The sequence below is a fragment of the Euleptes europaea genome, chromosome 2 (genome assembly GCF_029931775.1).
Source record: "Euleptes europaea isolate rEulEur1 chromosome 2, rEulEur1.hap1, whole genome shotgun sequence".
Lineage (NCBI taxonomy): Eukaryota > Metazoa > Chordata > Lepidosauria > Squamata > Sphaerodactylidae > Euleptes > Euleptes europaea.
This window is the reverse complement of record NC_079313.1, coordinates 9,458,572-9,480,007: the sequence shown is the minus strand read 5'-3', so window position 1 is coordinate 9,480,007 and position 21,436 is coordinate 9,458,572. Positions and strand designations below refer to the sequence as shown.

At 49.4% G+C, this 21,436-nt stretch overlaps 1 protein-coding gene across 1 annotated transcript in view; it reads left to right on the top strand.

Annotated features, from left to right (window-relative positions):
* TMEM259 (transmembrane protein 259) overlaps positions 1–20,974 on the top strand; it is a 35,913-nt gene extending 14,939 nt beyond the window's left edge. The window contains exons 3-11 of the mRNA XM_056845138.1: positions 4,678–4,849; positions 10,663–10,773; positions 12,703–12,825; positions 14,007–14,107; positions 15,199–15,256; positions 16,249–16,332; positions 16,724–16,856; positions 17,918–18,017; positions 20,255–20,974. Coding sequence (XP_056701116.1) covers positions 4,678–4,849; positions 10,663–10,773; positions 12,703–12,825; positions 14,007–14,107; positions 15,199–15,256; positions 16,249–16,332; positions 16,724–16,856; positions 17,918–18,017; positions 20,255–20,974 — 1,602 coding nt within the window. The remainder of the gene's footprint in view (positions 1–4,677; positions 4,850–10,662; positions 10,774–12,702; positions 12,826–14,006; positions 14,108–15,198; positions 15,257–16,248; positions 16,333–16,723; positions 16,857–17,917; positions 18,018–20,254) is intronic.
* The last annotated feature ends 462 nt before the right edge of the window (positions 20,975–21,436 follow it).

The window sequence follows — 21,436 nt, the reverse complement described above, 5'->3', positions numbered from 1 at the left end:
CAGAAAGGTACCAGCTGGATATTAGGATTTTTTTTTATAGTAAGACAGTGGAATCAGCTACCTAGAGAGGTGGTGAGCTCCCCCTCTCTGGCAGTCTTTAGGCAGAGGCTGGACAAGCACTTGTCAGGGATGCTCTAGGCTAGTCCTGCATTGAGCAGGACTAGATGTCCTGTCAGCCTAACTTGTTGCTTGACTTGCTTGCTTAAGCCACCTGGAGGAGCCTCTTTCTATGTTTTTTGGGCCTATGGAGAGGAGTTGTGTCGAGCTGCCCTGGTCAGGGTTTCTGTTTTTTTTTACTTTTTATTATTTTATCTGTATTTATGCTTTCTTACCCTAGGGGTGTCAAACATACAGCCCAGGGGCCGGATCTGGCCCCTTGAGTGCTCTTACCCGGCCTGCAAGCCAGCAGAGGCAGCCCCCCCCTGCAGTCCCGATCTGGGCTGGCGAGGCATGGCCTGGCCCGACCAAGTGACATTTATGTCATATCCAACCCTCGTAACAAATGAGTTCGACACCCTTGCCCTAGTTTGCTAGAATAAACTAGTTTATTTTTATTTCATTTTCTGCCCTGTCCCAAGTGGGCCAGAGGGGTTAAATTTTTTGTTAAAACGAGTTAATTGCTTGTAGGAACACGAGCTGTCTGCGTTCTCTGCATCCGGAATGCCTGGCATTCCCCCAGTGGCAGTTTATTGAATTTTACTTTTCATATATGTGTAATTTGTTTTCCTCAATATAGTTCCCTGCTCTCTCTTTACATTAATAGCCACTCAAAGAGGGAATGGAACAAGCCCGGATCACTGCCGTTCCTGCCTGTATTTATTAATATTGTTTTTTGCGCTCAGGCGATTTGCGCTTTATTAAGCTTAATAAACAGAGCAGAAGATGAACGCTTGCACAGCTGGGGAAAGGGAGCTTTCTTTACTCCTAATACCTGTGATCTTTCCAGGATGCTTGAGGTAGCTGGGGTTTAAGAAAAATACTCCTGACCAAACAGTCCTGGGCTGTGAAACCTGGGAAATTGTGAGGGGGAGCTCACCACCTCCCTAGGTAGCTGATTCCACTGTTGAGCAACTCTTACTGTAATTTCCCACCCCTAATATCCAGCCAGTACCTTTCCGCCCGCAATTTAAACCCATTATTGCAAGTCCGTCCTATCCTCTGCTGTCAACAGGAACAGCTTCTGCCCTCCTATAAGCGACAGCCCTTTAAATACTTAAGGAAGGAAGGAGTTGGTTTTTATATACTGACTTTCTCTGCTACTTAAGGGAGAATCAAACCGGCTTACAATTGCCTTCCCCTCCCCACAACAGACACCCTGTGAGGTAGGTGGGGCTGAGAGAGCTGTAAGAGAGCTGTGACTAGCCCAAAGTCCCCCAGCTGGCCTTACGTGTAGGAGTGGGGAATTGAACCCGGTTCACCAGATTGGAGTCCACCACTCATGTGGAGGAGTGGGGAATCAAGCCCGGTTCTCCAGCTTAGAGTCCACCACTCCAAACCACCACTCTTAACCACTACACCTCTCTGGCTTTCTTAAAGAGAGCCATCATGTCCCCCCTCAACCTCCCCTTCTCCAGACTGAACATTCCCAAGTCCCTCAGCCTTTCCTCGTACGGCTTGGTCTCCAGGCCCCTGATCGTCCTCATCGCTCTCCTCTGAACCCGCTCCATTCTGCCTGCATCCCTTTTTCGAAGTGAGGCCTCCAGAATGGCACCCAGATGATTTGGGATTCAAAATAACACCCCCATCAGCATGTAGAGCATGCTCGAGCTCCTAACTTTGAGATGGACTGTTCTATGCTGGTTCTCTAAGCAGGAGAGCCCTTGCTGGAGAAAAGCACCTTTGTAGACCTCACACATGTCATCCCTCAAGGGGCCGGGTAAGGCTCTGTGGTTGCTAGCGACCGAGCCTATTCCGAAGCCTAGCCTGCCCCGCTGTGCTTCTTCCTTAAAACTTTATGTTCCTCCAAGTTGGTTGTTGTGGCTTAGCTGTAGCCTGTCCCTGAAGAAGAAGAAGAAGAGTTGGCTTTTATATGCTGACTTTCTCTACCACTTAAGGAAGAATCAAACCGGCTTAGTCACCTTCCCTGCCCCTCCCCACAACAGACACCCTGGGAGGTAGGTGGGGCTGAGAGAGCACTAAGGTAGCTGTGACTTGCCCACAGTCACCCAGCTGGCTTCATATGTAGGAGTGGAGAAACAAATCCAGTTCTCCAGATTAGCCTCCGCCACTCATGTGGAGGAGTGGGGGAATCAAACCCGGTTCTCCAGGTCAGAGTCTGCCGCTCCAAACCCCTGCTCTTAACCACTACACCACACTGAAGATTGCTGCCGCTTCAGCTCATCGGCTCCCTCTTTATTTCCTAAAGAACGAGAGGTGCTCTGGGCACGGTGAGTTTCAGATGTCAGAGGAACTACTGGATTAAGATTTCCCTTTGGGCAGTGATGCTGGCACCTGTGGCTCTTCTGAGCGCTGTTCCTGGTGTGGCGCCCAGCCCATGCTTCAGGGAAGAGGGCAAGGCCGGGTGGGGCTTTTGGTTGGCAGGCGGTTTGCGTCTTGAAACAGCCACCTCTGCAGGATCTGGAGGACAGGTAAGCTGGGAGCTTGCTCGAGTAGCAGGCCTGATGCCGGGGAGGAAAGTAAAGGGCCCATCCTCTTCAGCTGCCCCCGCTCTTCTCTGCCGCCCCTGTGCTGTCACAGGAGGGGAACAAGGTGGACACTGAGAAGAAACCCCCACCGAGACAGCAGCCATGCAAGAGAAGAGGAGAAGACTGAGAGGTGATATGACATCTTCAAGTACTTGAAGGGCTGTCACGTAGAGGAGGGTGCCGAGTTGTTTTCTGTTGCCCCAGAAGGTCGGACCAGAACCAACGGGTTGAAATTAAATCAAAAGAGTTTCCATCTAGACATTAGGAAGAACTGTATGACAGAGCGGTTCCTCAGTGGGACAGGCTTCCTCGGGAGGTGGTGAGCTCTCCTTCCCTGAAGGTTTTTAAGCAGAGGCTAGATGGCCATCTCTCAGCAATGCTGATTCTATTACCTTAAGCAGATGATGAGAGGGAGGGCATCTTGGCCATCTTCTGGGCGTGGAGTAGGGGTCACTGGGTGTGTGTGGGTGGGAGGTAGTTTGGAATTTCCTGCATTGTGCAGGGGGTTGGACTAGACCCTGGTGGTCCCAACTCTATGATTCTATTCTAAGACCAAGCTAGCCACAGTGGAGTGGCGGTGGTTTCACTTCCCCTTTCTCCACGGCCAGCTGGCCCTCCTGTAGGTGCCCAGGCAACCTCGCTGGCTGAGGAGGGAGTGTGAAGGCAGAGAGCGAAGCCCTTCCCTTCGCTCTAGATACACAATTATAATGCAGAATGCAATCAGCTTGATTAGAGCGGGGGGAGAAATTACTACGTTCTGTGACCGCGAGGCACAATTTGGGATAGGGGAAACATAAGAACATAAGAAAAGCCCTGCTGGATCAGAGCAAGGACCATCAAGTCCAGCAGTCTGCTCACACGGTGGCCAACCAGGTGCCTCGAGGAAGCCCGCAAACAAGATGGCTGCAGCAGCAGCATTCTGCCTGTGTACCACAACACCTAATATAATGGGCCTGCTCCTCTGATCCTGGAGAGAATAGGTATGCATCATGACTAGTATTCATTTTGACTAGTCGTGATGGATAGCCCTGTCTGACGCGGAAGCCAAGCGGATTGGCAGTCTGTCCAGGATAACCATCAGAAAGTCCTCTGCTACTTAGAAAAGTGTAGTTTATTTTACAGTGCAAAGATATAATACAGATACTTCTTTCACACTCTCCGCTCATAGCATCCCGCATAGAACTTTAGTTTCACTCCATTATATACACCTGGTGGACGCATCACCAATCACAGTAGATGCTTAGTCATCCTGACATGGCTACTGTATTGCATCAGCCACCTGGCTATAACTGGATCAGGCCAGCTTTCTCTAGCTCTCCAGGGACTTTCAAGGCTGATTGCATCATCACTAGATCCATCTGATCTATCCTGCACCTGTCTAACTAATCTGACAGCCTTGTAATCTTGACACTGTCCTCCATAACTTAAAAAAAGCCCTGCTGGATCAGACACAGGGCCAACAAGTCCAGCGGTCTGCTCACACAGTGGCCAACCAGGTGCTTCTAGGAAGCCCACAAGCAAGATGACTGCAGCAACGTTATCCTGCCTGTGTTCCATTTCAAGATGCAAACTGCCTGCCAACCAAAAGCCCCACCCAGCAATGGACAAGGGAAACGATCCTGCGCGCAGTGCCATGGAACTCCTTGCCAAAAGTTGTTGTGACCAGGTCCTCCCTTGAGAGGTCTGTCAAAGAGGATTCAGGCTAAACCTACCCAGCTCCTTCCACCTTTCCTCGTAGGATTTAGTCTCCAGACCCCTCACCATCTTTGTTGCCCTCCTCTGGACACGTTCCAGCTTGTCTTAAATTGTGGTGCCCAAAACTGACCTTCATTGGTCGTTGGGCTGGGGTGAAGGCAGGTGCTTTTTAAGGGGCCAGACTTGGGCTTTCAAGGTCGGAAACCAGCAGCTTGCGTGAGCTGTGGCGCTCTGCGCCAGTCGAAGCTCCTGAGTTGCCTGAAGCTGTTCTGCTCGGCCGGGGACCCGTTTGAATTCCTTGGATCCTAATTCTTTTTTTTTCTCCCTCCGCTAACAGTTTGAGTTAGATATCGAGCCCAACGTGTTCTTCAAGCCGCCCCGGGCCGGCGGCGCCAAGGTGCTGGCCCAGAACAAAAGCCAGGAGTTCTCGTTCAGCGGCATGACGGCCCCTAAAGGTATGCAGCCCCTCAGCGAGACCATGTCCGAGTTTGAGATGCTGGCCAAAGCAGGTAAACAGACACCCCTGGGCCTTTGCTTCCTTCCCCGCGTCCTGCTTTTTCTTCCCAAATCATTCCTTCTGCATCTTCCTTCTCCTCTTTGGCCTTCACACGTCCTCTTCTCCTTCTGCCCTTTCTGGCATCCCTTCTGTGCTTTGTTATCACCCTTGAACCAGCTGTCCAGACGCACTCGAAACCATCTGCACCTCTGGGGCTTAATGGGACTTGAAAATATGTTTGTTTTTAATTGGGGGTAAAATGTGTCACTGGCGACCACGATCAAGAGCCAGCATGGTGTAGTGGTTAAGAGCCGTGGTTTGGAGCGGTAGACTCTGATCTGGAGATTCCCCGGGTTCGATTCCCCACTCCTCTACACGAGTGGCGGAGGCTAATCTGGTGAACTGGATTTGTTTCCCCACTCCTACACCTGAAGCCAGCTGGGTGACCTTGGGCTGGTCACACTCTCTCAGCCCCACCTACCTCACAGGGTGTTTGTTGTGGGGAGGGGAAGGGAAGGTGATTGTAAGCCGGTTTGAGTCTCCCTTAAGTGGTAGAGAAAGTCAGCATATAAAAACCAACTCTTCTTCTTCTTCTTAATTCGTGCCATCGTATTCCCTATTACTATGTATGGTTGTGAAAGCTGAACAATGAAGAAAGCTGATAGGAAGAAAGTAGATTCCGTTAGATTGAGTTAGATATCGAGCTCACCCCTGAAGAGAAATAGATTAATGGCTTGGGAGGAGCAAGTCCAGAGAAGCAAAAATTCCCCAACCGCAGCATTGCGGGGTTAGTTCAAAGCCGAATAGGAACTCTGTGGAGAATGCAAGCCAGAAGACGGCTCCTGTTTAATTATTGACAGGGCTGTTCAGAAATTAAATCTCTCTGCAGCGGAGAAACCCAGATACGCTCCCCTCCTCCCCAGGTTTGCAGCTGGAACAATTTTTGATGGGCAGCTCATATTTGGCCGGTGACCATTTGAGATTCCCCCCTCCCCCAGAAACTGTTTGCGTGTGGGAAAATTGGGAGTGTGACCAGGGGAATCAACAAAGCCTTGGTAGGAATTTTCCCCGGAAGTCAGTTATGTATTATTTTTGAAGACTATTCCCTGTCTTCTACCCCACAAAGGGTTCTCAGCATGCAATTTAAAAAGGGTAATGGAAAAATGAGACGATTTAAAGCGATAACGGCTGGCACTTCAGCGGCTGACCCAAATAAAACCCAACCAGCAGAGAAGTTAGCCCAGTGAAGCTGCAGAAAATGGCTTATAAGTAGCCCCTCGCCGCTGGCGAGTTGCAATCTGGTTGCAGGTGACCAGATTTGGGCGGGGGGGGGGAGGTTTTCAATTTGGAAGAGTTGGTGCTTGCTTGTTCTGGCCTTTGAAGTCCAGGAAAGTTTGAGTTACAGGCTAGTAATCCTTTTTTTTAATGGCATATGACATCTTTGTGGACTGCTGCACACAGCTGAATTAAGCAAAAAGGCACCTCTGAATTAGAAGATCTTGATCAGCATTCAGAGATGGCTGGCGAGTGAGACCGGTGAATCTTCTTTGGGAGGGAGATGCGCTAAGGGAGAGAAGGCCAGGCTCTTTGTGGGGGGCTCAGAATGGGGCCTTCCCATGGTAAAAAGGCAAATTCCGTACTGGCCATAATAAAACTGCTGCTATCATACTGCCCTTGTACAAATCTGTGGTGAGACCACACTTGGAATACTGTGTACAGTTCTGGTCGCCACACCTAAAACAGGATATTGCAGAGTTTGAGAAGGTGCAGAAAAGAGCAACCAAAACGATCAGGGGGCTGGAGCAACGGCCCTATGAGGAGCAATTAAAACGCTTAGGGCTGTTTAGCTTGGAAAGAAGGCGGTTAAGGGAGATATGACCGAGGTCTATACAATTATGCATGGTCTGGAGAGAGTGGACAGGGAGAAGCTTTTCTCCCACTCTCATACTACTAGTGCACGGGGTCATCTGCTGATGCTAGAGGGTGACAGATTCAAAACAGATAAAAGGAAGTATTTCTTCACACAATGCATAGTTCAATTGTGGAACTCCCAGCCCCAGGATGGCTGCCAACTTGGAAGGCTTGAAGAAGGGAGTGGACATGTTCATGGAGGAGAGGGCTATCCATGGCTACTAATAAAAATAGATACTAGTCATGATGCATACCTATTCTCTCCAGGATCAGAGGAGCATGCCTATTATATGTGCTGTGGAACACAGGCAGGATAATGCTGCTGCAGTCGTCTTGTTTGTGGGCTTCCTAGAAGCACCTGGTTGGCCACTGTGTGAACAGATCGCTGGACTTGGTGGGCCTTGGTCTGATCCAGCAAGGCTTTTCTTATGTTCTTAACCTCAGCATCCTCAGGGGGAAAAAGGCATCTGCCCGATTGGGGGGACTTATGAAACTGTCCTAATGTCAGCCTGGGAGGCGCATGAGTTAGATCTAGCTGCAGGGTAGATAAAAATCAATATATATTTTTAATTCTGATTTTTAAAAAAAAATCAGATTTTTAAAATTTAAATTGGATTTTTGTAAATAAAATGTTTTTTTGAGGGGGGCCAATCTATCTAAAGATAGTTTTCTATTTAAGTTACATTACATTATAGTCCAAAGGTTACGTTATGAAAGGTTACATTATGAAACTAATCATTTTACATCATGAAATAAGGATTAGTTTCTAATTATGTAGCATGAGGCTGTATATTCATGCAATGTTTAACCTTTTTGTGGTAAACGAATTCCATTAATCAGTTCACAATGCCCTGCTCTTCCAGAGGTTTCTGTAAGATTATTTTGGGCGGTTTTTCTATCTAGCAGATATTATCACAGATGCTTGACTTTGTGGTTCTCAAAAACTGAATTTGTGTTTGCAGAGATAACATGCCTCTTCTTAACAGCAAAAAATATATGTTATAACACAAACACAGAGAGTTGAGAAAAAGACCTTAATCCCATTGTTCCTTTGGAAATCTGTGTACACTGAATCATCTTATTATTCTCTCCCTGGAGGAGAAAATCGATAACGGCAGCAGGCCGTAAAAAAGAGAGTTGTTGGTTTTTTTTAAAAAAAAGATGGCAGTAACACAGTGGTTCCCAAACTTTTCGGCCACCGCCCCCTCGGTCCCACAAACTCAACCCCAGCACCCCCTACCCTACCCTATAAAAAGCATTATTCAAAATAGGGGTTTGCACGACTCACTAAAGAAGATAATAGTACAATTTCAAAACATTAACAATTAATTGCACTATTCAAAATCAAATTAAAAACTTTTTAGTTGAAATTTATTCAACAAAACTGATGATCCAGTGGTACCAGTTTGGAGAAAAAAATTCTGATAGTTTCCACCAAATTTGACAGCGTGGTGCCATAGCTGGATCTATTGCAAATTAGTGAACAACACAGTTGAAGGGGCCCACCTCTAGCGCCCCCTTGCTGCCCTCTTGCCTCTTAGTGCCCCCCTAGGTAATCCTACTGCCCCCCCAGGGGGTGATACAACCCACTTTGGGAACCACTGCAGTAACAGAACATTTAAAGTGAACTATATCCAATCCAGGCCCTGACCTGGATGTCCCAGGCTAGCCCAATCTCATCACATCTGAGATGCTAAGCAGGGTCAGCCCTGGTTAGTACTTGGGTGGGGGACCTCCAAGGAAGTCCAAGGTTGCTACACAGAGGCAGGCAATGGCAAACCACCTCTGAATGTCTCCTGCCTTGAAAACCCTACGGGGTCACCATAAGTCAGCTTGTGACTTGACAGGCCTTTACGCACGCAGGCAAGGCTTAAAACTGTGCCCGGACAGTCAATAGTATTGGCGCCTCCTGGACCTTTCTAGGGAGGACATTCCGCAAACGGGGTGCTGCCGTTGAAGAGGGATACAACCTTTTCCCAGCCGAGAGGATCTGGGGGAGTTGTCTAAGGCCAGGACAAGATGAGGAGCTGCCAGCGAGAGGAGAGGGGTGGCCCGCTGGAGGCCTCAGAGAAACCGCTTCTGCCTGGTGCCAGGCCGGAGGTGGGGGGCTTTCCCCTGGCTGCGTCCAGGACGTCAGCACAGATGGGAATTGTCCTCTGTCGGCAATCAATCCTGTTCTCTCTCTCCCCAGCCTCCCCCGCCAGTTCAGTGGCGCTTTCGGTAGCCCTTTTCAAATAGCTTTTCCATTAAATTCATCAAAAGCCTCGGCTCCTGATCCGTGGCGGACGGCTCTGACAGCAGATGCGGCTGTTAAATGTGAACCCTCTGAGGCTCTCTTTTGCTTTTAAATGAAGCCATTCGACGCCTCGGTGGCTGCTGGTGGACCCGTGCCCCTTTGGGCGTTTGAAATAAAAGCCGGTGTGTCTGTTCTTCAGCAGATAAGCGCGGGGCTTCGCATGATGACCTCCCACCGGAGGATAACCGCTCTGGGCCTCAGCCGTTTTAAGTTCTTCGCAGAACTTTGTTCAGGGTCCATCCTCGGCTCCTGGCTGTCAGGTTAGGATTTGGCAGAAAGAAGTCCCCTGCCCCCCATGGGAAGTGCCCATGGGGGGGGGGGATTCTCTTTCATTCTCATCTTCCCCAGCATCTGTCAGCCCAAACATCTCTGGAAAAGATGTGTTTCAGGGAAGTCATGCAGAACAGACGGAAGAAAAGTGCTTCCTCGCATAGCGCGATTGTTAACTTGTGGAACTCGCTGCCACTGGATATAGTGTTGGGCGCTAGCTTGGGTGGCTCTTAAGGGTATTACGATAGGGTTCATTTTTTTAAATTTTTTTAAATTAAGCTTGTATCCCACCCTCCCCAGCAAAAGCCGGACTCAGAGCGGTTCACATAATCTTAACTCACAATAAATCATTTAAAAGCCATACTCGTAAATAAACGAGCCACATAAAACCCTGAAAATATCAAATTATCAAAAGATTGAGAAAATATCAAAGATCAGAAAAAGACATCTGGCACATTTATTGCTACGCAGAGGCCGCAATAGAGCCAGCGGAGAGTCAGCGCCCCCCCCCCATAATAACAGTTTTTCAATAGCAACAATAAAAAATCATAGAGTTGGAAGGGACCACCAGGGTCATCTAGTCCAACCCCCTGCACAATGCAGGTAATTCAGAACTACCTCCCCCCACACACACCCAGTGGCCCCTACTCCATGCCCAGAAGATGACCAAGATGCCCTCCCTCTCATTATCTGCCTACGGCCATAGAATCAGCATTGCTGACAGATGGCCGTCTAACCTCTGCTTCAAAAAATCCAGGGAAGGAGAGCTCCCCACCTCCCGGGGAAGCCTGTCCCACTGAGGAACTGCTCTGTTAGAAAAGGGGGGAGGCCAGTGCTGATGGAAAGACCATAGCTGACCTCAACCATAAGCCGGGCAGAATAGCTCCTTCTTGCAGGCCCTGCGGAACTCCTTAAGGTCCTGCATCTATCAATGGCTATTAGCCTCGATGGCTAACCAAAACCTCCATGTTCAGAGGCAGGGTATCTCTGAATACCAGGTGGTGGGGTTCAGCAACAGGGGGGAGACTTTGGCCTCTTTGTCCCGTTTGTGGGCCCTCCCAAGATGGCTGCCGTGAATAAATTTTATTTGCTGTTGTTACTTTGAATCTGCTTTTATACAATTGCTTTTGTAACCAATATGCCAATAAAGGTATTGATTGATTGTATCAGCCACAGAATTGTTATTTAACAAGATGGTATAAATTCTCGAAGATAAATGATCCACCAATATGTGTGTGTTTATAGATGGGTCGGATTATCCTGTCGGTTCCCCCCGTTTCCTTTGGACAGGTAGCTGCCTCTTGTTTTATCGAGCTTCTTGACCTCCTGCCCCCCTTTTACCCCTGCAGTGTGGCCCCAGGAAGAGTACATCGTGGAGTATTCCTTGGAGTACGGCTTTCTGCGCCTGTCTCAGAGCACCCGCCAGCGCCTCGGCATTCCCGTCATGGTGGTGACCTTGGGTAAGTGTAAAAAGGGGGGCGAGAGCTGCTGCGGCTCCCGGGGTGAGGCGTTTTCTGCTCTTTCTCCTTTTTTAAATTTTTTTTTATTTTTCAGACAAAACGCACAAACATAACCATCAAATGTTTACACTGTACTGGAACTTACTTGATGGTTACAAACCAGTTAGGAGCCCTGTGGCGCAGAGGGGTAAGCTGCAGTACTGCAGTCCAAGCTCTGCTCATGACCTGAGTCCGATCCTGACGGAAGTCATTTTCAGGTAGCCGGCTCAAGGTTGACTCAGCCTTCCATCCTTCCGAGGTCGGTAAAATGAGCGCCCAGCTTGCTGGGGGTAAAGGGAAGACGGCTGGGGAAGGCACTGGCAAACCACCCCATAAAACAAAGTCTGCCTAGGAAACGTCGGGATGTGACGTCACCCCATGGGTCAGGAATGACCCGGTGCTTGCACAGGGGACTACCTTTACCTTTACAAACCAATTATCATCTTTGACACGGCTCCCCGTCGTGATCTGTCTCGATGGGCATTCAGTTGACAGTTCAGTGCGTTTTCCGCTGCTTCCTGGTTCATCAGCCCATTGCTTGAGGGTGGTTGGCGCTAGTTGAAATGGATGTGGTTCTGAGCCTCCATTTCCTGTGTGTTGTCCTGTCAAGTTGCTTCCGACTTAGAATCATAGAGTAGAATCATAAGAGTTGGCAGGGATCACCAAGGAGAATTAGTCCAACCCCCTGCACAATGCAAGAAGTTCACAACTACCCCCTCCACACACACACGCAGCCCCAGTGACCCCTACTCCATGCCCAGAAGATGACAATAAAAACCCTCCAGGATCCCTGGCCAATCTGGCATGGAGGAAAATTGCTTCTTACCCCAAAAGTGGCAATCGACATTGAACACATGAAGCTACCTTATACTGAAACAGACCCTTGGTCCATCAAAGTCAGTATTGTTTGCTCAGACCGGCAGCGGCTCTCCAGGGTCTCAGGCAGGGGTCTTTCACATCACCTACTTGCCTAGTCCCTTTAACTGGAGATGCCGGGGATTGAACCTGGGGCCTTCTGCATGCCAAGCAGATGCTCTACCACTGAGCCACAGCCCCTGCCCCTGGGCATGTAAGAAAGGGCCACGAGAGTCAGACACTAACTCAACCCTTCCTGCCCTCCCTCTCATTCTCTGCCTAAGACTTATGGCAACCCTGTAAATTAGTTAAATTACTTAAATTGCATAGTTAAATTGTGGAACTTTCTGCTGCAGGATGTGGTGATGGCTGCCAACTTGGAAGGCTTGAAAAGAAGGAAGTGGACATGTTCATGGAGGAGAGGGCTATCCATGGCTACTAATCAAAAGGGATACTAGTCATGATGTATACCTGTTCTCTCCATGATCAGAGGAGCAGGCCTGTTATATTAGGTGCTGTGGAACACAGGCAGGACAATGCTGCTGCAGTTGTCTTGTTTGTGGGCTTCCTAGAGGCATCTGGTTGTCCACTGTGTGAACAGACTGCTGGACTTGATGGGCCTCGGTCTGATCCAGCAGGGCTTTTCTTACGTTCTTATTTTAACGATCCTTATAACCTCCCCACAAGGCAGATCTGAATAATTATCCCTGGGAACTACAAGAGGTTCATAACGCAGCAGCCCAACTTTTAAAACAGCTACAGCAGATGCCCGGTGTCTTTCCGGCCCAATTCAATGTGCTGGTTACAACCTTCAGAGCCCTTCACAGCCTGCGCCCTGCCAATCGGAAAGTCTCTCTCCCCCCATCGGGTATAAGCCCAAGGCATTTTTTTTTGGGGGGGGGTTGTATTTTGCATGCTTTCCATCTCAACGGATCTTCCTCTTTTCCTACTTGCCTTCAGCTTTTCCTACCTGGGGAGGAAACCCATTTCTGTTCCCCGTAACGCCGTGCTTTTCCCTGCTCTCCTTCCTCTCAGATCCCACCCGAGACCAGTGCTTTGGGGACCGGTTCAGCCGCCTCCTCCTGGACGAGTTCCTCGGTTACGACGACATCCTCATGTCCAGCGTGAAGGCCTTAGCCGAAAACGAAGAGAATAAAGGTGAGTGGGCGGGAGAAAGGGGTGGAGCGCAGAGAGAGGAGGCCAGCCGCTTGTTGCTCCGTGTTATGGCCGGGGATGGAATAATAAACCCTAATTTTACGGCTTCCCCAGTCTCATCCCTGCTTTGTGCAGTCCTAACGGCAACCTTAATCTGGCTTTTCCCTCCTTGAAATGGTCCCTGGAATTCAGTGTCCGGGAAAGCGTGTGGGGGGTTCTTCCATCTCCTCTCTTCCCTTCGTCTCCCAGTGCGAGAGGGCTGGCATGGAGTAGCGGTTAAGAGCGGCGGACTCTAATCTGGAGAACTGGGTCCAATTCCCCCTTCCTCCACATGAGTGGCGGACTTTGTTTCAGTCACCTTTATTGGCATGATAATAGTAATAACACAAGTGCATAAAACTCCATTCTTGCTCAAAAGTGTCTCGCATATGACAATATAACTAATCTTAGCCATAATTTATTCTTCCAGATGACAAGTGAGAACTTGTCTATCTATCACACAGCACAGCTAACACCAGCACCCTTTTATATATTGTTTCCCAGTGTCTGTAGATTTTCTCAGTAAGTTTTTATATTATTGATTTATTTCCTTACCCTCCTGTTTTTATTTTTTATTTTTTTATTGAGCAATTTTTTAAATAAACATTTATTGGATAATAGCAATAACAATAAACAATAACAGCAACTGAAAGAAGCAGGGAAAAAGACAATCTTCATCATCACCAAGGAATACCAGGGTTGCTGTGCAGAGAAAGGCACTGGCAAACCACCTCTGTTAGTCTCTTGCCATGAAAACCCCAAAAGGGGTCGCCATAAGTCGGCTGCGACTTGATGGCACTTTACACACACATCTATATACACGATAAGATAACAACAGGATCCCTATGTTACAGCTTATTTCTTTGTCGTCATTTATTTCCATTTATTTTTATTTTTAATAACAATCGCCAATCCTCCACATGAGCAGCGGACTCTAATCTGGTGAACCAGATTGGTTTCCCCACTCCTCCGCATGAAGTCAGCTGGGTTACCTTGGGCTAGTCACAGTTCTCTCTTAACTCTCTCAGCTCCACCTGCCTCGCAAGGTGTCTGTTGTGGGGAGGGGAAGGCGTTTGTTTTCTGGTTTGAGACTCCTTAAAGAGAAAAGCGTGGTATAAAAACCCACTCTTCTTCTCCCGCTGCAGGCTTCCTCCGCAACGTGGTGTCTGGGGAGCACTACCGCTTCATCAGTATGTGGATGGCTCGGACCTCCTACCTGGCCGCCTTCGTCATCATGGTGATCTTTGTGAGTAAGGCATCGTGGGCTTTTCCAAGCCAAGTGGTTCGTTCTTCTGTCAGCTCCATCAGTTGACCTGGCACTCGGGTAACCCCTGGTACGCCTTGCCCCACGGAACTGCAGGCCCAGTTCAAGGTGTCTCGTATGTGGAAGTTCCAGTGTGGTGTAGTGGTTAAGAGGGTCGGACTAGGATCTGGAAGACCCAGGTTCGAATCCCCACTTGTGCCATGGAAGCTCACTGGCTGACCTTGGGCCAGTCACACTCTCTCAGCGTAATCTACCTCACGGGGTTGTTATGAGGGTAAAATGGAGGAGAGGAGAATGATGTAAGCCCCTCTGAGTACCTATTGGGGGAAAGGCAGGGTATAAATGAATTAAATAAATTAGTATGGATAACAAACTTGGAAGCCTCCCTGGCACAGAGGCACCTACCTTCCCCTATGTTCCAATGAGGGGGTTCTCACAAAAATGACTTTGCAGGGGGTGGGGAGGCCTTTGGTGACAGCTGTTGGCTCCATTCTCTAAAACAAAAAAACATGTTGAAGTAGATCACGATGGGCAGCAAGAGTCCAGTAGCACCCTAAAGACTAACAAAATTTCTGGCAGGGTATGAGCTTTCGTGAGCCACAGCTCACTTCTTCAGATCCAGCTACAATGCAAGTCCATCTATCCTTAAGTAGAGAGGAATGAATTAGACTCAAAATGGCAATGTATATGTCAAAAGCAAGTAAATGACATTGGCAGGCGTGATTGGATCAGGTCTGATATGCAGAGTGATAGTAGGTGTGGAGAAATTAGCATTGGTTATGAGAGAGGAATCTCAGGTCTCTATTCAATCCAGGAGAATGCATTGTCTTGCACTCACATTCTAGCTCAATCTGAAGAAGTGAGCTGTGACTCACGAAAGCTCATACCCTGCCAGAAATTTTGTTAGTCTCTAAGTTGCTACTGGGCTCCTGCTCTTTTCTACCACTACATGTTGAAGTGTAAGTGTGCCAGTTTTAAAAAATCAGTATTCCTGTGTAAGGGTCGGGAACGCTGCCCCCCTCTGCCTTGAGGGGACCCCACGTTCTCATGCTGGCCTGCTGCTTCCCTTTCAGACCCTGTCCGTCTCCATGCTCTTGCGATACTCCCATCACCAGATCTTCGTCTTCATAGGTAAGCATTTACTGGTCGAGCCAGGGGAAAGCCGGTGACCTTCTGAGAGGGTCGGAAGGAGGCTGGGATCAGGCAGAGCCGGTTCGCCAGCTTCTTGGAGGGTTGCCAACTGAGGCTAAAAAAAGAGAAAATCCCTCTCCCTGGGGGAGAAATGTGAACAAAAGCCCTAATCTGCCGCCCAGATCTATCGTGGCCTTTGGAATGCCGCTTTCCTGCACACAGTTTGCATTTTTATGGGCCTGTTTTCCCACTTCCTCATTGGTTGACAAGTAGAAGAAGAATTCATTTATTTGTTTAGCCATAGGCCATTACAGAATATCCTTACATACGTATAAAGTCAAAAAAGGGATAAAATTGCATCAACATATATTGCCTGGATAAAAAGTATTTAATACAAAATCTCTATTAAAACAAAGATCGCACTCATTTGCTTTCCTATACAGAATTTTTTCTTAATAGGTTCAAGAGCTCTAATCTTCCTGGCCGCAATAGCAAATTGAGACATTCTGAAGGTGACATGCAAATCAGAATCAGAGAGTTTTTTAAAAAAAAGCAATTTATCAATTTCAGAACAAAAATTTGCTCCCTTCAAAATTCCATCCAAGAATTTGGCTCTAGGCTCACTATACAACGGACATGATAGCACATAATGAAAAATGTCCTCCGGTGATAAAGATCCACTGATCCATGTGCGGTGTTCCTTTGGGATTTTATTATACCGCCCTGTCAGAAAGGCTGAAGGCCTGGTCTGAAATCTTGAAGAGAGGTGAAAGCCACCCTAAGGTTCTGAGATGTGAGGTTAACCAAATAGGAAGATCTAAGGTGGTTAGACAAGCAGGTTCGTGGCTCCTGCTGCGACTGGGGGAGAAGATCTGTCGTTTGGGGGAGTGCATGGAAGGAGGGGAGCCATGTTTTGGGGATGGGGGAGGGGAGCCACGGTTAGAGGGATGCAAGGCTGTAGTCACCCCTGGCCCTTCTCTCCTCTTTCCCAGTGGACCTGCTACAGATGCTGGAGATGAACATGACCATCGCCTTCCCGGCAGCCCCTTTGCTGACCGTCATCTTGGCGCTCGTAGGTAAGGAGGCAGTCGCCCGCCTGTATAAATCCCAGGAGAATCCAGCCTCTGAGCCGCATGTTGGCTTTATAACATGGGGCACGTTCAATCTCCCCCCCCCCCAAGCCGTTTTCACACTTCAGGCTGATAGCCCTATACTTTTCAGCGATTTTGTTACATCGTTGGCTCAGATGTCTCGCATTCTGTCTCCCAACGGGGCCCCTCCAAGCAGCACAGATGTCCCGCATCCTGCCACACACCCACTTCTGGTCACTGGTAGCCGCATGCAGTATATGCTTAGCAGTCAATTGGGCTGCCATGACGGGGTGCTTTCCCACCCTCATACCCTGGGGGTGAGGGTCAGTTGGAGAAATGTTGGTCGGGGTTCTTCCCGCCTCTTGTCTCCTGGCAGGCATGGAAGCGATCATGTCAGAGTTCTTCAACGACACCACCACGGCCTTCTACATTATCCTGATTGTGTGGCTGGCTGACCAGTATGATGCCATCTGCTGCCATACCAACACCAGCAAGAGGCACTGGCTGAGGTATGGGTCTGGAGTGGGCGGCGGTATCAGGGCTGAGGTGTCCGGGGGGGGGCTGTCGGACCTCTTTTAGGCCTGGGGGCTTTTCAGAAGAAGAAGAGTTGGTTTTTATATGCCAGCTTTCTCTAGGACTTAAGGAAGAATCAAACTGGCTTACAATCACCTTCCCTTCCCCTCCCCACAACAGACACCCTGTGAGGTAGGTGGGGTTGAGAGAGCTCTAAGAGAACTGAGGCTAGCCCAAGGTCACCCAGCTGGCTTCATGTGTAGGAGTGGGGAAACAAATCCAGTTCTCCAGATCAGAGTCCACCGCTCCAAACTACCACTCTTAACCACTACACCATGCTGGCTTTCAAGGTGTTGCCAGTTGCAATCTGTAGGGAGCGGCTGGTTGGTACCAACTCCTGCGAAGGAGCATGTTTCCCTTTGAGCTTTGTGTGTGGGGGGGGAGGGGAGGCGGGGTTCATGGGAACTTATTTGGATTAAAATAGGAACCATGCTTCTGAACGTATGAAGCTGCCTTATCCCGACTCAGGCCCTTGGTCCATCAAGGTCAGTATTGTCTACTCAGGCAGGCGGCTGCTCTCCAGGGTCTCAGGCTGAGGTCTCTCACATCACACACATGAAGCTGCCTTATACTGAATCAGATGCTTGGTCCATCAAGGTCAGTAATGTCTACTCAGGCAGTCAGCGGCTCTCCAGGGTCTCAGACTGAGGTCTCTCACATCACACACATGAAGCTGCCTTATACTGAATCAGATGCTTGGTCCATCAAGGTCAGTATTGTCTACCCAGGCAGGCAGCGGCTCTCCAGGGTCTCAGGAAGAGGTCTCTCACATCACCTACCTGCCTAATCCCTTTAACTGGAGATGCTGGGAATTGAACCTGGGACCTTCTGCATGCCAAGCAGATTCTCTACCACTGAGCCACAGCCTGGTTGGTTGCAGTGAGAGAGCTGCGCTTCTCCGTAGTCAGGAAGGGAGGTTTGGGGAAAAGCGGTGTGAGTTTGACAGCCCGTTTACTTTGTGTTAACGTAACCTTTATTGTAATTCTCTGCTGTCCAGGTTTTTCTATCTGTACCATTTTGCTTTCTACGCCTACCATTACCGATTCAACGGGCAGTACAGCAGCTTAGCACTGGTGACCTCATGGCTTTTCATACAGGTAAGGACGCCAGGTTCTCTTTGGTTTGTCAGAGAAGGACCCCCCTCAAAGGAAGGGGAATTATCAGAGCCACGTCCGAATGTAGAAACCCGCAGAATCACGATGCTGGCTTGTCGCACTCAGATAACGTTGTCACTTGGTTGAATATTTTTTTAAATTTTAATATATTTTATTAAAGAAAAAGATATAACACACATTCTAACCATAATATGGGTATTAAACCTTCCAACGGATGCCAGATATTGAAAGCATTTTATCCGCATAACCAGGGTTGTTCTCATAGAATAACATAGCTACTATTGCAAAAAAAACCAATATTCTTAACTGATTTTTGCAATTCTGTATAATAGACCCCTACTTTTAAATTTCAGCCATTACTTCACCTACATAATCAGTCAGATTATTCGTTGTTAATTCCATTTTATAAGACTTGTCTCTTAAAGTCTATCCTGCATTTTTGTACTACTTTAGTCAAAATTAATGTTCCCATTCGGTATACTCTACTGTACTCTACTATAATCTACTATAAACAATTAAAGATTCAGTTGGTCTTAGTCAAAGTAGAGCTTCCATCTTTTCTGAAATTCTCCCATAGGCCTTCTGTTTAACAGATGGGAGAGCTTTGCCATCACAGCGCAGGGCACTTGATTGAATTTCAAAAGCAAAAAAGTTTCTAGTCCCTGGGGCCCGCAACCTTTTTGAGCCTTTGGGCACCTTTGGAATTCTGATCCAGGGTGGTGGGCGCGATCACAAAATGGCTGCCGCGGGAGGCGGAGCTTCACACACAGAGGAAGCCCATGTGTAGCGGAGAAGGGGAAGGTAACTTAAAAATATAGTGGGCAAGAGGAGAGAAGATTGTATCGTGAGCCTGACCTGGTCAGAACAGGCGGCATAAAGATCCAACAAAGATAAAACCAACACTTTGGTGGCTGTTACTGCTGAAATACCACTAGTTTAATCTGCACAACCAATTGGCTCTCCGATAGCCAATTAGAAGTCCTGCTGGGTAAGTGCCACACCTGGCCCCACCCACTTTCTAAAAACACTTGGCGTCAGGAAAGGGATTAGTGTGCATCATGGGCCCACGGGCACCACGTTGAGATCCCCTATTGTAGTCCTTGCGACAAGATTTCCCTGAGAAGAAGAGTTGGCTTTTATATGCCGACTTTCTGTACCACTTAAGGCAGAATCAAATCAGCTTACAATCTCTTTCCCTTCCCCTCCTCGCAACAGACACCCTGTAAGGTAGGTGGGGCTGAGAGAGTGTGACTAGCCCAAGGTCACCCAGCTGGCTTCATGTGGAGGAGCGAGGAAACAAATCCAGTCCACCAGATTAGCCTCCACCGCTCATGTGGAGGAGTGGGGAATCCAGATCAGACTCCACTGCTCCAAACCACTGCTCTTAACCACTACACCATGCTGGGAGCGGATGTTCAGTGCCCCACCAAGCCCTCACAACAAGCGAAAGCAGAAATTGAATGATGCAAAATCTTTTTTTCGATGCCGTGAAAAGGGTTGGGGGAATGAGGATTGGGCTGGCGTCCTGTTTGTCACAAGTAGGGCTGGGTGGTTAGACAGACCGCTGGTTCCCTTTGGCGGAGCAGAAGGATCTGGGTTGAGGGGAGTAAGGGGATTCTCACTGGGAGTGGGCTATGGGGGTGACATGGAGAATGCGAAAGAGGGCAGAGGGGCTTGTGGCCACGACCATGAGCAGCTAGGAGGGGCACATGTGGGGCTCAGAAAGGTCAGGCTGGCCTGGAAAATCTGGATCAGGAGGGAATACAATGTAAAACAGAGGGAGCTGACTTCATTGGAGACCAATAGACACATAGTGAAACTGTGGAACTCCCTGCCCCAGGATGTGGTGATGGCTGCCAATTTGGAAGGCTTGAAGAGGGGAGTGGACATGTTCATGGAGTAGAGGGCGGTTCATGGCTACTAGTAAAAATGGATACTAGTCATGATGCGTACCTGTTCTCTCCAGGATCAGAGGAGCATGCCTATTATCTCAGGTGCTGTGGAACCCAGGCAGGATGGTGCTGCTGCAGTCGTCTTGTTTGTGGGCTTCCTAAAGGCACCTGGTTGGCCGCTGTGTGAACAGACTGCTGGGCTTGATGGGCCTTGGTCTGATCCAGCAGGGCTTTTCTTATCTTTTTAATGTTACTAGTCCTGCTTGTTGACAGCTGTGTCCCGCTGCCCATTAACACCCCCTCTCTTGCTTCCCAACTCCCTCCCAGCATTCCATGATCTACTTTTTCCATCACTACGAATTGCCAGCCATCCTGCAGCAGATCCGGATTCAAGAGATGCTGCTCCAGAACCAACAGGTGGGCGCCCAGACCACCCTCCAGGACAACCTCAACAACAACATGACAGTCGCCCCCACTGAGCCAGGCAGCAGGCCGCCCTTGCTGCCCGCGGGGCCTGCTGGAGAAGGGCCCCCCCCCCTGGCTTCCGGGGAGGGCCATGCCACGGCCATCGCCACCTCCCTGGGAAGTGACGTGAACTGGGTGGCGGAGACGGCAGCCGTCATCACGGAAGCCGCCTTCCTCTCCAACTTGAGCGCCTCCCTCTTGGATGCGAGCGCTGTGCCTGGCGGGAGTTCACAAGACTCGGCAGCGGCTCTGTCAAATGTGGCGGCCCGGATTCTGACTAGTGGCGACCGCGAGGAGATTCCTGCGGGGTCTGTTGCCGCGGAGACTGCTTTCCTGGCCGCGTCGGCCTTAACTGTCGAGACTTCTGCCTCAGAGCGGGCGCCCGCTGCTGCTCCTCTTCTGCACGAGGGTGCTCCTGGCGCCCTGCCCGAGGGCTCAGCTGACCTCAGCGAGCCTCAAGTCACAAACTCGGTTGACTCCGCTTTCCGAAGGCTGCTGGAAGGACCAGGGGAGGCGAACTTGTGCCCGGCACCGCCGGACAGTACGCCATCCTCGGGACTGGATCCCAACCACTGCTCCTGAGCCACCCTGAAGCGACTGGATGTTTTTCCTGTTCTCGTCGCTCGACCCTATGCCCATGTATGCTTGCACCCACAATTCCTCTGGGCAGAGAGGACGGAGCGCGAGAAACCCCAGGGGAGTAATTACCCCTGGAGAAGAGTATGACTGAAAATGGGGGGGGGGGATCTAGGCAGGGTCAAGTCCCCCACATCGAAACTGAATCCTCCGATTTCTGCTTTGGGAGTCCGTCCGTCCTCCCGCCTTCTGCCCCTTCCTCTCCCCATCCTCGCCCCCCACCACAAAATGCCCGCTGGAGATCCAGACCAAAGTCGGCTCCTGTCCGAGCGTTTAGATTTGTACTGGGGCTTTGTTTGGCTTCTGGGTGAGGGAGAACAAGTATTGTGGTGAGCCACACTGCGTGGTTTGTGTTAGGGCTGGAAGGAGCGTGGTGGGGAAGGGCGCAGAGAGGAAGGGCGAAAAGGT